The 15,672-nt window shown below is 46.6% G+C and overlaps 1 protein-coding gene across 1 annotated transcript; it reads right to left on the bottom strand.

Moving 5' to 3' along the window:
* Window positions 1-9,146: 9,146 nt before the first annotated feature.
* Window positions 9,147-11,460, bottom strand: LOC136461772 (predicted GPI-anchored protein 58). The gene is made up of 2 exons (XM_066461085.1): window positions 10,749-11,460; window positions 9,147-9,749 (listed from the first exon to the last, which is right to left on the bottom strand). The coding sequence occupies exon 1, from the start codon at window positions 11,377-11,379 to the stop codon at window positions 10,948-10,950; it is 432 nt and encodes a 143-aa protein (XP_066317182.1). The 5' UTR covers window positions 11,380-11,460; the 3' UTR covers window positions 9,147-9,749; window positions 10,749-10,947.
* Between the last annotated feature and the right edge of the window lie 4,212 nt (window positions 11,461-15,672).

Raw genomic sequence — 15,672 nt, 5'->3', positions numbered from 1 at the left:
GGTACTCTTGGAGTGCATCTCTGGACCACTAGTCGTCCCCTAGCGAACGGGGCACGGGCCTCCACTCGGACTTACCCGATAATAGCTCACCGGAAGTGCCACCGCTCGTGCCCACCGAGGGTAGCCTAGCACATTCCACCCCTCCTTCCGAGCGAAAAGGAAGCGCGAGGGTCGTACGAAAAGCCAAGGGAACCCCTGACGGACCTCTTGCTCTATGCAGAGGCTAAGGGGCTCTTCCTGCAACCTTGCCGAGACCTAGCGACCTCGGCTCGCACTCGAGGGAGCTCGGCAAAACAACCCCTCCTTCCGAGCGAAAAGGAAGCGCGAGGGTCGTACAAAAAGCCAGGGGAGCTCCTGATGGCCCTCTCGCTTCGTGCAGAGGCTAGGGGGCCCTTCCTGCAGATATGCCGAGACCCCGCGACCTAGGCTCGCACCCAAGGGGGCCTCGGTAAACAAACCCTCACGCGCAAGGGGCGTACAAAAAGCCAGGGGAACTCCCGATGGCCCTCTCGCTCCGTGCAGAGGCTAGGGGGCTCTTCCTGCAACCTTGCCGAGACCCAACGGCCCAGGCTCGCACCCAAATGGGCTCGGCAAACAACCCCTCCGTCCAAATGAAAAGGATGTGTGAGGGTCGAACAAAAAAGTCAGGGGGACCCCTGACCGCCCTCTCGCTCCGGGCGAAGGCTCGGGGGCTCCTCCTGCACCCAAGACAAAGACAAATGACCTAAGCCCGCGCTAGAAGTTTCGTTACAAACACGATAAAGGGCATCGAGCCCGTTATGGTCTAGGGGTTCGAAGGCTGGCCCCCCTAGGGTTTCGACAGCCGCCCCAGGGCAACAGAGTCAGGGACGACTATGGGCGAGCCCACGTATGGCCAAGGCCCGAGCAAACGATCGCTCGGGACGTCCTAAGTCGTGTCCGAGACCGACAGGGAGGTCTCCGAATGGGATCCCACCGTAGGGAGGCACCGAGCCACCGGGGCCCAGCGAACGGCCTCGGCACCCAGTAGAGAAACCCTCTGGTACTCTTGGAGTGCGTCTCTGGACCACTAGCCGACCCCTAGCAAACGGGGCACGGGCCTCCACTCGGACTTACCCGATAACAGCACACCAGAGATGTCATCGCTCGCACCCACCGAGGGTAGCCTGACATATCCCCCCTCCTTCTGAGCGAAAAGGAAGCATGAGGGTCGCACAAAAAGTCAGGGGTGCCCCTAATTGCCCTCTTGCTTCGTGCAGAGGCTCGGGGGCTCTCCCTGCGACCTTGCCGAAACCCCACGACCTGAACTCGCACTTGTGGGCTCGACAAATACGATAAAAACTCCTCACTCAACACGAAAAAAGCCCCTGGAGGAGTAAATCCACTTCTCCAGGGCCTCGGGGGCTACACCCGACGGGTGCGCTCGCGCGCACCCACCGAAACATCAAGAAGCGAAACACAATCCCTACAGGAGCGGCTGCAAGCCAAGTCTCGACAAACCCTTAGGGAGAGTGCACGCACTCCCCCTAAGGCTCGGGGGCTACTGTCGGGTACCATAAAACGGGGTACCCCGAGCGTACACCAAAAGAGTCACTTAAACCCCATCAACAACGAAGCCAGAAGGTAAGCCGTGGATTAACCACCGGCCCCGTCCGAGCCCACCGGCTCTTCGCCTCGCCTTAGGCCTCGCACGGGAGGTCTCGACGCCCTGGCGAATCTCCGCCTCGCGCGAGAACCCTCGCGGGAGGCCTCGACAAGGAGCCCAATCTCCGTCTCGCCCGAGGCCCCGTGCGTACAGCCTCGAACGAGACAGCGATTCTCCATATCACTCGAAGCTGGCTTCGCGATAACCCAATGCCAGCCGCCTCCGCTCGTCCCCAAGGCCGCGCAACCACGCGCCTTTGCAGCACTCGTCCGCTCGGTGCCCTCGCAGATGCGCCGCCGCGCCGACATTTTCCGCCTGACGCCCTGCCTACGCGGGGGCAAAGGAGATCCATGGGCATGATGGGGCCCGCTACGCCAGATGAAGCCGGAAGAAGCCACAAATCTCAGCTCCTACTCTCTCCTCCCTTGTCTCGGTGGAAATTCCGAGATTTCTTTCTAGGATCTGGTCAGCTTTGGAGGCGTTTGGCAGGTGGAGCCGAAAAACGGATTCAGGAGCGTGTAAGAATCTGTACCAAACGCTGCCTGCCACCTCGCGCCACCGCTGGCCCGCTGGATCACGTCAGGCAGGCAGGCACAACACAAGTGTCGCAGCGGGCAGACAGACAGACAGGACAAAGGAATAATCAGCGGTGGTGGAGCCGAGCGAGGCCTGGGCTGTGCGTGCCTCTGCCCCTGTCCGCGCCAACGGAGAGGAGGAAATTCTCTCATTTCTTCTGCATGCGGACAGGATGAGCTCCAGTAGCGGGTCCAGCCAGGTCCGAAGTCCGATCCGTCCATCCCTGCATCCGCCGTTCCGATCCAGATCTGGCTAGGCTTGGGCTTGGCTACACCTACACGCGCTCGATCAGCTCCACAGAGCAGTGTCCTGGAGGTGGAGGAAATGGATATGGATTGATAAGCATGCATGTAAGATGAGGTGGATCATTCGAGTGTGCCGTTTGGTTGCTTGCTTATTTGTTTGTTTGCAACGATAGTGATAAGGCCACTCGTGCCAGACAAGTCCACAGCTAGTGTGCCCATTACATACCAATGCTGCATTGGATCCACCGCCGTGAATGATTGATTTGCCGACGACATTGGAGAAGCAACAGCAAGCTAGAACTGTAGGAGTATATATCCGGGTGCGTGTACACCTCACGCGATTTACGAACCATCGAATTTGGAACTCGCCGTGAGGCCGGGCCGGTGAGAGTGAGATACGCAATAACCCCCCAAGTCACTTTCACCGCCGTGAGGCCGTAATATATACCGTGTTAAAAATGGATCCCCGTAACACGCACTGTCCTTGGGCATCGCAGCAAATGGACACGCACACATGAACTGTACACTGTCCGGTATGCGATACCTGCAGCGGCAACATACACGACCGAAATGGACACGCACACATGACCGACACGGATGGATGGAGATTTATCCTTTTAGGGACATAGGCAGTACTCAATTTGCTCCGCATCATGATGATGATGATGGTGCATCCATTCCACTCCATTCTTTAATTTGGAGGGACAGACAAAAGACAGACAGCCTAGAAACACAGCAGTACATCCGGTGGGGGATGGAGAAGAAGGGCAGAGATGAGCAGCAGAACAAAGCAATCCTCACCTCGCTGCCTTTTTTTTCCCAGCTGCAGGCTTTTTGGCCGAGCTTCACTCCAGCTCCGGCGCAGACAGATCATCCTCGAAGGGAGCGAAGTGACGATGGGACTGGCTGGCATTGGATCCCATGCAGCAGCAGGGGGCAGGGGCACCGTTGGTTAAAAGTCTATAGTACTAGTACATCCATGCACGGCCGTTGCTTCCGGATCAAGATTTGGACACGTGCCACTCACCACTCTCACTCATCAGTCATCAGTCATCAGGACCAAAAGAAAGGCATTCGCTGACAGCGCACACTTGAGGAGAACGCTGTTAGTCTGTTACCTACTCCTACTCATCCTTTTTTCTTGGCCGCCTCCTTTTATTTTCCATAAGTACTTTGTTAAGAGATAAGCACTATCGGGTAATTGTAATTGGACTAGCTGCTAACTGTATAGGAGTACGCGTGTTTTCTCTCCGCTGTTATGTTACAGCGTAGGAGGGGCGGCAGTAGCAGAGTGATGCGATGGCTTCGCTTTGCAACCAGAGAATGTCCTCTGTCAGGCCTGAGTGACTGGTCGCTTGAACTTAACAGCACGGCTTATCAACTATGGTACAGTGTTTTTCTCTCACAACAAATTAGTCATCGATACTTTTCGGTCAGACTTTTCAATCAAGCGATCAGGGCAAGTGGCTTCGAGAAGGGAAAGGGCAGCACAGTCCTAAACACAGCGATGCTTGCCTGCTATTTGATCTGCTCTCCGGTGTCTTGTGTGCTAGGCCTTGTTTAGATCACCTCCAAATTCTAAGTTTTTTCACTCTCTTTCCATCACATCAATTTTTAGCCGCTTGCATGGAGCATTAAATGTAGGTAAAAAAAATAACTAATTGCACAGTTTAGTTGAAAATCATGAGATGAATCTTTTGAGCCTAGTTGGTCCACGATTGGACAATATTTGTCAAATAAGACGAAAGTGCTACTATTTATCGGGTTGAAAATATTTACAATCTAAATGTGGCCCTAATAAAGAAATGCTGTACTATGTGCATGGGGAGGCCTGGGGTACACATGGAGTGGGTCCCTCCGAGCAGTGGCCCGCACGTCGGTGTGACAGAGATCCGGCTGCGTCTGCTGTGTTCATTTGCTTCTAGATCTGCCACCCCACACTCTGGTGGTGTCACTCAGACTGACAGATATGAACATGATCCATGATCCATACTCCTACATTTGCAGAGTACTACTCCGTATGCAGGACGGACAACTTGATGTGGATCTCATCCCCATTCCATGTACTCATGTCAGCTCGATCGACGCTACCTAACAAAAAAAAAAGGCAGATCAGATGCACGCAGGATCCGATGGATGGTCGTGGCATCTGGATCTCCTTTGTTGCACTTTGCACCTTCACCCTGTAGGAAAATGTACTGCGGTATCTGTAGTAACAGATCATCATGCATGTAACAGGATTCCACGATGTGGTGTTACTTGTTTAAATCGGTTGTTACATCAGAAGTCACATGAGGTATCCTATCGAGTGTTTGATAGTAATAATAAAACAAATTACACAAGTCCTCGGTAATCTGCGAGACGAATTTATTAAGACTAATTAATCCGTCATTACCATATGTCTACTGTAGCACCACATTGTTAAATCATGGACTAATTAGGCTTAAAAAATTCGTCTCATAAATTAGTCTTAATCTGTGCATTTAATTTCGTAATTAATCTATATTTAATACTCCATACATGTGTCAAATATCCAATGTGACAGGGGCTATAAAGTTTTGGTGGGGGGAAATAAACGAGGCCCGCTCGTCGATAATTGAAATTTCGTACGCGACATAAAGCCGGACATGCAATATTTGACACGCAACTAATTCTGCACGCAACAATGTGCATGTGCTCGATCAGTAAAACTGTTGCCAGTACTCGGTCGGTACACAGGGAGCCAGGCGGCATGTAAATGCAATGCCTGTTGTCCTACGGCGGGTATTTGACGCACGGTACGGTGTCTCTATCTCGCATTGCGCTGTTGGCTTTTGTTGCAGTGGAAAAATGCATGCATGGCCATCATAGGATTCCCGGGCGGCGCAAGCAGAACGTGAGCCGCGTTACGTGTACAGGCAAGCAAGATCTCGTACGTCGTAGCCGCACACATGGCGCCATACTTCTTCTTCTTCTTTTTTTTTTTTGCCTTTGCCGGAGATGGATGGGTGCGTACCACTACCACCGCGGAGAACGTGCAAAGATACCTTGGCCAACCACCAGCTAGCCACCTGCCCGTCTTGCATTGCAAGGGATGAAGGGACGCTCAGCTCAGCTGGCTGATGCTGGCGGTTGGGTGGGTAAAAGCGGCCGCAACCAGAGATCTGGAGTGTCAGGCTGTGTTGCTAACCAATTTTTCTTGTGCGGTTGGTTGATCCCTTTGTTAATTAATGGAGACATGGAGTGGTAGCTGCATTGGATGCAAAGCATGGATAAAGTGAAAGGTATGTATGTACACCCATCTCGGATCCCAGAGCGATTTAGCAGGTTTATTATTCTTTACTTTTACTCCAAAAAACCACTACAAGTAGAAAGAATTAGCACTTGTTGGTTATTAGAATATTATATTACCGGTGCAAAGTCAGATCCATGGTGAAATGCGCGAGGCTCCATGCATAGTGCAAGAGGATAATGAAAAGGGACGGTTTTTTTTAACCGTCTCTCTTGCGTTCTTATTGAGACGGTTCTGCACCTGTCACTACATGGGTGGATTTTCAGATCCTTGAATTAACCGTCACTAAGTGACATCTCGAGCCGTCTCAAATTAGCTTCTCTGGCGCAGTGTCAGCTACCGGGCGTGGGTGCAAATCGAGATCCAGAAGAGAAGCAACATACTAATACTGTATAAAATTATATAGGAGTAGATAATGATGATAATGAAATTGTTATACTAGTGTACTCGTTCAGAGTGCATGTGCATGGAAGTAGCATAACAGGTAAGCGCTTGCAATGCACCGTACCTTTTTGTGGCTGTGTTAATTATTTATTACTCGTATATATAAATAAATATACCCGTTGCTGACATGGCTGATTAGAGCCTTGATTAAGTAGTTACTGCGAGGCAATTATAGTACTGTAGTAGTCTTTACTAACGCCGGGACGATCCAGTAACATGCGCTGTCTCAGTTGCCACTTGCCAGGCACACCAGCGGCAGGACGGCAGGGGAAGATTTGCGTCTGTGAGACGCGTCGAGAATGTTTTGGTTTGGGGACAGCAGCCGAAGCCAAGCCAAGGACAACGACACCGGCAGAAGAAGAGTACGTACCCGACAGCAGAAGCAGAGCCAGCAGGAAAATTCACGTCCCCAGGTACGCACGCCCTGTCGCGTTTTTACTGCCCACACGCTACAGGTTGCAGCAGCAGAGTCGTGCGTGATGCCGTGCGTCAGGAACGGAGAGAGCAGTTACATTTTTTCCCCTTTTTTTCTATTTTATATTACACCTATATACTTCCGTGTAACGCTCTGCGTCGTCCGTGCGTCCGTGTGAGGGGGGAAAACGTGTGAATGGCGATGGAAATGTCGTTGCCCAAGAAAAAACAAGACAAGAATCCTAGGTTGCATGCGTAATGCATCGGTGGCTCACTGTAACAGCGTGCGTCGCCCGACGTCCGGGCTTGGCACCCGTTTGACTTGGGAGCCCTGCCATTGATGGCCTCCTAATTTTACAGTGAAACCAAACCAAGTGAGAGCATATCCAGAACAGCCCCTACTCAAGCCCCAATACCTAAATATAGATGCCCAAACAAAAAATAGAGGTCCAGCAGGGCCTCTACTATAGCACCCAATTTTGTGTGAGCACCCAGATCTCTCCCCTAGCCCCAATTCCCATGGCCTCTAGGCCAAGCCCCGAAACGGCAGTTCCATCTGGGTTTTCCCCGCACGCGCGTGAATTCTTCTCCCGCTCGCCCCCTCCCTCCCGCCCACGCGCGACATTTCCCCAGCGCGCGCACTGCTAGGGTTCGTAGCGCGCGTTGCTAAGCCTTTCTCGGTCCTCTGCTCGCTCGTGGCGCCAGTTCCCGCGCGGATGCTCGTACACGCGCGCTACCGGATCGGCGGCAGTGAAGGTCGCCCGCCTCCTTCCCCTCCCGCTTCCCCTCCCCGGCACTGAGGAAGACGGGCTGGCATCATCCCCTCCTGCTGTCTTCGACGCGACTTCCCCTGGCGGCGCGGACTTGCCCGGCCCCCGCGACTTCCCGACGGCGCGAACTCCCCCTGCGACCGTGTCGTGTCTCAGTCCGTGACTTCCCGGTGACGCAAGCTAATCTGAAAGCCCCCACTCTCTGCTCCAGGTATGGCTCCGCTATCTGCTCCAGATCTGAACACAACACATTTGAATTGGGACCAAATTTATGTTTGAATTTAAATTTGAATATTTATATTTTTCATTTATTATTTTACGCATGGTGCTTTATTGTTACTCCCTTTGTCCCCAAAAAAATGCAATTCTGAAACAGTGTCATGTTTTAGTATACCAAGTTTGACCAATTATAGATAAAAACTATAACTATTTATAATATCAAATAAACACCATTAGATTAATTATGAAATGCATTTTTATAATAAATTGATTTGAAGCCACAGATGTGAATACAATTTACTAGAAACTTGGTTAAACATGAAGCACTTTAACTCGTACGTATACCATAGTTGCATTCTTTTTTTAGGACAGAGGTAGTATAGTTTAAATAAATTATTATATAATATGACGTTCTCAAATACATATGCATATATGTGAGAGGAAATAGAGGGAATTAAGAATATGGGCTTTATTTTGGGGGCTTCTGTTGGAATTCTGTCCAGAAAACAGGGCCTCCAAAAGTAGAGAGAGGATCCAAATAAAAGTAGGGGTCGTGTTTTAGGAGCTACTGGAGGTTACTACTAGGACACTTTTGTTAAGCAAGGTATGTAGTAGTAGGTGAAAAAAAGGTGAAACCAAACCAACAATAAATCCCCTGCCCCTGCCCCTGCCTGCCGCCAGAATCCAGAGTTGAGGTTACTAGTACTACCAGGACACTTTTGTTAAGCAAGGTATGTAGGAGGTCCAAAAAGGTACGGTTGTTACACAGACAGTGTGTTGATGTTGTTTCCTCCTATTTTCTTCGCAATCTTCTGCTCACCTACTCCTACCGAATGAATCTTTGGTGTGGGAAATACGGGTGAATGGTCCGATCGTGAAAAAAAAAATCTTTAGTGTGGACCCGGCAGCCTGATGATCCCCGATCGGCGATCGCCATTTATGTTATATAGTACTCCGTACAATATTGTTTTGACCTTTGCACTCGCACGTTACAAAATCTTAAATGCTAATTCTGAATTCCTTTTCAACCGGAACCGACTCCCCTTACCAAAAAAAAAGAAGAAGAAGAAGAAGAGGAAAACCATACGCTTTCCTTCTCTTACAGAAAATAAGTATGGTTTGAGTCAGCACATTGCACATATAGATTTTTGTTCTCCCTTTTCCTTTAAAGAATAATGTCTTCAATTTGTACCCGGGTGATACTTCTTCCAACACGCCTCAATTTTTTTGTTTTGTTTCCCTTTCTTCTTTCTATCTAAAAGTATATAAATGGAACGGGACAAACTAAATTCAGGTGAAAGTGAAACAATGCTCATCCACGTCCTGAATTTAGTTACTGTCAACTTTCATGAATTCGCTATGACTTATATACCATAGTTACGGTAATTATTTAGGTCCAATTTCTAGGTACAACTGATGCAACTAAAAGTTTAGGTGTGGGGAAGGAATATCTCATCCGATCGATTCTTACAACACCTTTTTATTTTAATTTTGGGTGTGAATCTCGTCTTAAAAAAACTATTTTTTTCTATAAAAACTAAAGAACATAGCAAAAGTTCAGAAGTCACCCCTCTTCCGGTCTTCCCCACCTTGTAGTCTCACTCACGGACTCACGGTGGCGACGTGGCGTTGCCTCCAGGCCCCCCTTCCTGCGCATGCCCCGCACCGGACGCGCGTACACCTACACCACCTGCGCCGCCCGCACTACGTGGCAACAAGATGCTCTCGATCCCTCTCCTCTCTCTCATGATGGCTTTCCCAGAAAACAGCTAGGGAGTAGGGACTGAGACCGATTCCTTGAGGCAGAGAGGCCAAGAGCAGGAAGCCTCCAACCGTAGATGCAACAGCCCATGTGAAGCGAGCGAAGGAAGAAAAGAAATCTTCGACTCTTCGTGACTTCGTCTCCTGGCCTTGTTTCTCTCCCTCCACTTTACCAGGGAGACGAGAACGAACCAGTTACAGTACCCTACCCAACCAACCCTGCCCCTCCATCACCTGTCGCCATGGAATGGGTCCCAACAACCAAAAGCTCCACATGGCTGCATGTGAATGCGAGGCTCCTTCTCTGCAGACAAGCGGCCTCTCTCCCCTTGGCCATGCACTGTGAATGTGATCTCTGCTTGCCATTGTCAACTGAAAAAACAAGTTCCAACTTGATCTTCTTTTATCTTTACCAGGCTAGCAGGCTGCAGGCAGGAGGAGGAATGTACCGTGATCAGCAGGCAGGCATGTCAGCATGTGGCGTAGCACAGGAAATTCAGAGAGATAAAAAGGACTGGCCTGGCATCGATCTGGGCCGCTTCTCAAGCCGGCTTATCACTAAAATCTACATTATTTTTCTCTCATAGTAAAACAGCTTCAGCCGGCTTTAATACCAGTCGAACATAAAAAAAAAAAAAAGAAACTAGTACTGACATACCCTGTCTTGGCCTGTTGGCCATTTCCCATGCACGTTGCTGCTCTCATGAATAGAAGATTCTCTGCACTCTGCGGCCCATCTATCTCCTCTCACCACAGCAGTCACTAGTGCTGGGGACAAAACAGCCCAAAGTACATCCCCAGCATCTCTATGTCTACCCACGTCTCTTCATCTCCCACACCTACCTGCTACTCCGGTCCATGGACGCATCCACGTCCACAAGATCACAGCCATAACAAGCTCAACTAATTCTCCAGATTTGATCCCCATCAAGCGTCACAACAATGCACATCTGGGTTATGAAGCTGAAGCTTCTACTGCCAGATCGAATGCAGTTAAAACTGGCAGATCTTCATGTCTGCACGGATTGTTTCTCCCATCTAGCGTCAGACTCAGACACACTTCTCACTTCTTGAGCTGTTCTGTTTGTTCTACCGACCAACTTTTGCGCTGCAATTGACACAGGAACCAATGCTACCATAAAGCAACGCACAAGTACAGAGCAACAACTGAGCTGAGACATGATCTTTTTTTTTCTTTAGGTGACTATAGTTCAACAAATATAATGAACAAATCTCTGGGAATTCTCTTTACAAGCTTTCTTTTTGAAACAAATCTCTTTACAAACTTTCATTTTTCCCATTCATCCTCCCTATAAATAGCACCCTTTTCCAATTCTACAATTTCCCCAAAAAAGCAGAGGAAAAAATTAATGAACCAACACATAATTTGTACGAGAGCTCTGTACCATGCCATGACCGCGCACCTGTTGACGCGTCGTCGCTGCCAATGGCGGACACCCAGATCGATCCATTTTCCGCCGCCGGCGACCGCCCCGTACGAGTCGACGCCGGTGAGGTCGTGGCCGCTGTCCTGTCCTGCACGCCAGGGTGAACAATACAACACAGTTGGCGACCAACTGAGCCACGGCGGCGCGGATCGGTCGCTGTCCGTCGATCGGGCCGTCAGCCCGCGCGGATCCGCTTCTTGGGCGGCGGCAGGGCGAGGAACACGGTGGTGAGGTCGCGCGCGACGGGGAAGAAGGTCCGGCGCGCCGACGGCGCCGCGGAGGACGGGAACTTGCGCTTGGCGGGCGTCGACGGCGGAGGCGCCCACGCAGGCTTCCGCGGCGCCGGCGGGCACTCGGCCGGCGCCCGCAGCTGGCTCCCCTCTGACGTCGGCGTCGTGGGTTCCGTCTCCTGCTGGTGCTGGGCCTCCTCCGAGTCGGCCTCCCCCTGCTGCTTCTCCGCCGAAGGCAAGGTCGCCACCGACTCGGCGTCCGGCGCCGGCGCCGTCGACGACGAGGCCGCCGAGGAGCAGGCGGCGGGCTCCGGCGCCGGTGGCGTGGTCCTGATCGGCGGCAGCGCAGGGTGGACGTCGGCCGCCGTGGAGCTCATCCTGCCGGCGCGCGCTCGGCCGCGGCCCGCGGGGTATCACGGGGCGACGCGGCGGTGGCTGCGAGGGAGGGAGGAAGTGAAAGTAAGTGGTGGTAGCGGCAAGCCGGCAAGCCGCGGAGGCTCTTAAATAGTGGTCGACGAGAGCGAGGAAGATTGGCTACGTTCTGTTATATTCCGGTTTATCTATGGTACAGTTTTTTTCTCGTTTTGATTAACTTTTCTGTGGGCCCGGCTTTATTACTACCTCAACTTGGCTACTAGTTTTGGCATGTCATTATGCCAACGTAGCCAGCATGGGTTTACAAAAAATAAATAATAGAAAAAACAATTCTGAAGATGTATTTTTGGTTTAGGTCTCATCAGCAGCCAAATAATGTCTGCATACCTATCGGAATCACTTCCCGTTGCAATTCCTACCGTTGATCCTGACATAACAGACACTACTAGTCTTTGCTCACTAACCGAAAGTGAATTTCCAAATATTTCCCTGAGCACACTAGTCTTTGTTCACTAACCAAAAGTGAATTTCCAAATATTTCGCTGAAGGTCCATTCTTCTCAAATTTCAATCTTTTACTCTATCTAAAGTCTTTGACATCATCATCACTTATGTAAGACCATCCTCTGTGGATTTTCTGTAGAAATGTTTTGCTAGGCAAAATTCCAGACCTTTCATAGCAGGGAACATAAATTGGCCTTTAACTGGTGTCTGGTGGGGTTCCAACTTCCAATTGATGGTGTCTTGTTCGTTTCGCTGAAATTTGGCTTATGCTGGTGTTTATGTTGAAATGCTATGAGAGGATCAAAAACACTATTCGTTCATTGAAAATTACTGCTGAAGTAGTGCAACAGAACAGTGATAAAGTATGATTAGAGCTATTACAATTTGGCTTGTACTGTTCATTTAAATTTATGTTATTACTTGTATTGTTGAAACTAACGATACATATGGTTTAAAAATAATTGATGTGTACAAACTCTAAAAACAACCATACAATCCTAGAGATAGAGGGTGATTAGAGCTAGTACAATTTGGCTTGTACTCTAAGTCTCTTCTCCATATACCTATAAATGTCTGCTCAGGGCCAATGCAATTAATAACAGATCAATGGAATTTTCTATCCATACCCACTGTTTTTCATATGACATCAAGAGCCATAGATTACTGTCCTTCAAACTTATACCTTCCATTTTCGCCGCCCCAGGGAGATATATCTCTAAATTCTCCCTAGGGCCGGCACTACATCCGTTGGCTAGAAACCTGTCCAAATAAGATAAAGATTAGATTAGATATTTTTCAAATATCTCCCCCCATATGTACCTATAGATATCCTCTAAGGGCCAGTGCAACCAATACCATATCAATAGGATTTTCTCCATACCTAATACTTTCCATAGTTTTTTTTACAATTTTACTCATTGGCCTATAACTAAAAGATTAACCCTAATAAAGTTGTTACTATTCTTCATTAATGTTAATTTGGACAAAGCAAGTGCTTTTGTATCATAAATATCAATATCTTTGCATATGTATTTTTGAATATGTTTATTATAAAATATTTCATAATTAATCTAACGATACTTATTATGCATCATAAAGATCATAATCTTTTTAATATTTAGTTAAACTTGAGATTGTTTGACTTCTCAAGAATATGATACCATGTCATAAAAATTGCATATGTTGCAATCTATTAAATATAAATTAAACTATGATGAAACTCTATTTAGACTGGTCTAAGTCGCACGTATATCAAGATTTAAACTTTAAAATCTTTGACCAACCATTTGACTAATAAATTTTAATTACTACAATATAATATAAAATTAACATTGTTAGATTTATAATTAAATGTACCATCTAATTATCATAAAATTATAAGGACGAACAATATATAATATAAAATACAAAAATAGTCGAAGTGTAATTTGAAAAACTGCGTCATACCAAATTGTGTCTTATAAAAGAGAATGGAAAGAGTATTTTTTCTTATCTTTTTTTCTAGTTGTTCGGTCATTATAAAAAAGAAAGAAAAGAGATAAAAAAAAGTTGGGTGGTTTATTTGAAGTAGTTTGCGCAGTCGGCTTCACAATAATCAATGTCGTACGTGGAGCGGCGTACGTGTTCGTGTCCGATGGATCTCTCGCCATCCCATCTATCGACACCTACCTAGCTATTTTTCTTTGATTTTTCGGGATGGATGATCGCCCTATTTGTTTAGTCTGGATTGGTTTATAAGCCATGACCGAAAGTACTGTTGACTGATTTGGTGAGAGAGAAAAATAATATTCGTTGGCTGATAAGTCATAGCTTATAAGTCAAATACGATCGAGCGAACAGACTTGATGAGGATGATCAGTAGAGTAGACTACGATTATGGAGTAGGATTTGCGTAGACGGAAACGTCATCGCACAGGCGTGACCTGACTTCGAGTCATGGATGCAAGACGGCTAACCGATCCACTCAGCGACCATGCACGCAATGACGGACGCCGTTTCAAAATTAGTTATTCCACGACTGCATTATTAGCTCGCCAAGCTAGTGGCGGAGTAGGGGGCCGCGTTTTGGTATACCAATGATAACAACATATGATAAAAATATGCGCGTGTATATACAAATATATGTATATTGAGTTAACAAGAGTATAAATAAATACCAAATCAATATTTGTTTTGCGATACAAAAGAAAGTTAAAAGTCTAAAATAATACTGAAAATTATAGCAAAAGAAAAAATTAAATAGCCCTAAGTCTCTAATCTCTACCCAACTAGTCTAATTCATAGAACAAAATCATTGTAGTAACTGGAATAAAAGAGAGGGGAAAGATAAAACACTAATTAACGTCATAACTAGCTAACTCGTCATATATTATGCAGATCAACTAAGATGTTGTGTAGGAAAAACTACAATAATAATAATAAAAACAACATAGAGGGAGAATATAACATAAATATTAGACATAAATCACATAGATATCAATAAAGACTAACACAAAGAAGAGATGATAAATAAATACAACACTGGGGTACTAGGAAGGTTGGGGGGGCTTCCCTTCGTCCCTGCCCACACACCAATAACATATGACACAATTTTTTATTAATATAATCTTACATTTTTATATATTTAGTGAAAGGATATAACAAAATTATTGTTATATGGCTATTAATATCTTCTACTCCCATCGTCTAATAAAAAATGTCATTCTTATTTTTCAAGAAGTCAAATATTTTTAACTTTGAAAATATATATATAAGAAAAATATTAATATTTATAGCCCATAATTAGCATTATTAGATAGATTGTTCAATATATTTTTTATAATAAACTTATTTAGAAATATAGATGCTACTAATATTTTCAAGAAACCTAGTCAAACTTAAGACCAATGCGAATTTCATAGCAACACTTTTTATGAGATGGAAGGAGGAGTAGATAATAAAATTATACGAAAAACAACTAGATAATAAAATTATCTCTACGAACATCTCTGAAATACTAATTCGATAGACCTCGAGATTTATGAAGTCACCATGAAGCCTGTCCTCAATGGACATGTCGCATACCTCTGAAAGAATAGGGTCTTAGATTCTAGAATGCATATAAAAAAATGTGAGCAATCATGTTAAGTCGATGAATTAACCCAGACAATACCATGAAAAACCTAATCAGTTAAGCCACGCTCAGTTTTTACAAGTTGGTTTTTTTTTCTGCCGGCCCCCTATGTATAATTTCTGGCTCCACTCCTGCCCTCAATCCTCATCCTCTCTCTCGATATATATGTGTGTATGTGTGTGCGGTTGTTTGTTTTATCCTTGATCACTAGGCTTGCAGGAGAATCATATATATACTTGAATACCCTTCGAAGAGTACATACTTCTTGTTGGCCTTTAACCTGCCACCACCTTAGCCATAGCTTCTTATTTAGCCATCCCTAATGAATTTATCGTCGTCTAGCTGTCAAACGGTATCCATTGATTATTAATTATATATTTATATCTCACTCTACATGTAATGACTTACTATAAGAGAAATACATTTTTTTTCCCATTTGCATAGGCCGCGTTCGGCCTGCTAAAACTTGGCTGAATTGGCTGAAAAACACTGTTCTGGCTGAATTCTTGTGAGAGAAAAATATTATTCCGGCTGAAAAAACGAGCTGGTTAGTGTGGATTATAAGGTAAGCCGAACGGGACCTATATTGTACTGGTTATTTTCAGTTGAGATCCATTTATTTGACTTCTCTAATATTCTTTTTAGCTACAAGGACTTTTCCCTTGGCTGTCTCAGTGTGC

Source organism: Miscanthus floridulus, chromosome 6, assembly GCF_019320115.1.
Source record: "Miscanthus floridulus cultivar M001 chromosome 6, ASM1932011v1, whole genome shotgun sequence".
Classification (NCBI taxonomy): domain Eukaryota; kingdom Viridiplantae; phylum Streptophyta; class Magnoliopsida; order Poales; family Poaceae; genus Miscanthus; species Miscanthus floridulus.
This window is presented reverse-complemented; position numbering and strand designations above follow the sequence as displayed.

What these genes read in the sequence shown, in the direction of transcription:
- LOC136461772 (XM_066461085.1), bottom strand. Translation starts at nt 11,379, where the DNA reads ATGAGCTCCACGGCGGCCGACGTCCACCCTGCGCTGCCGCCGATCAGG.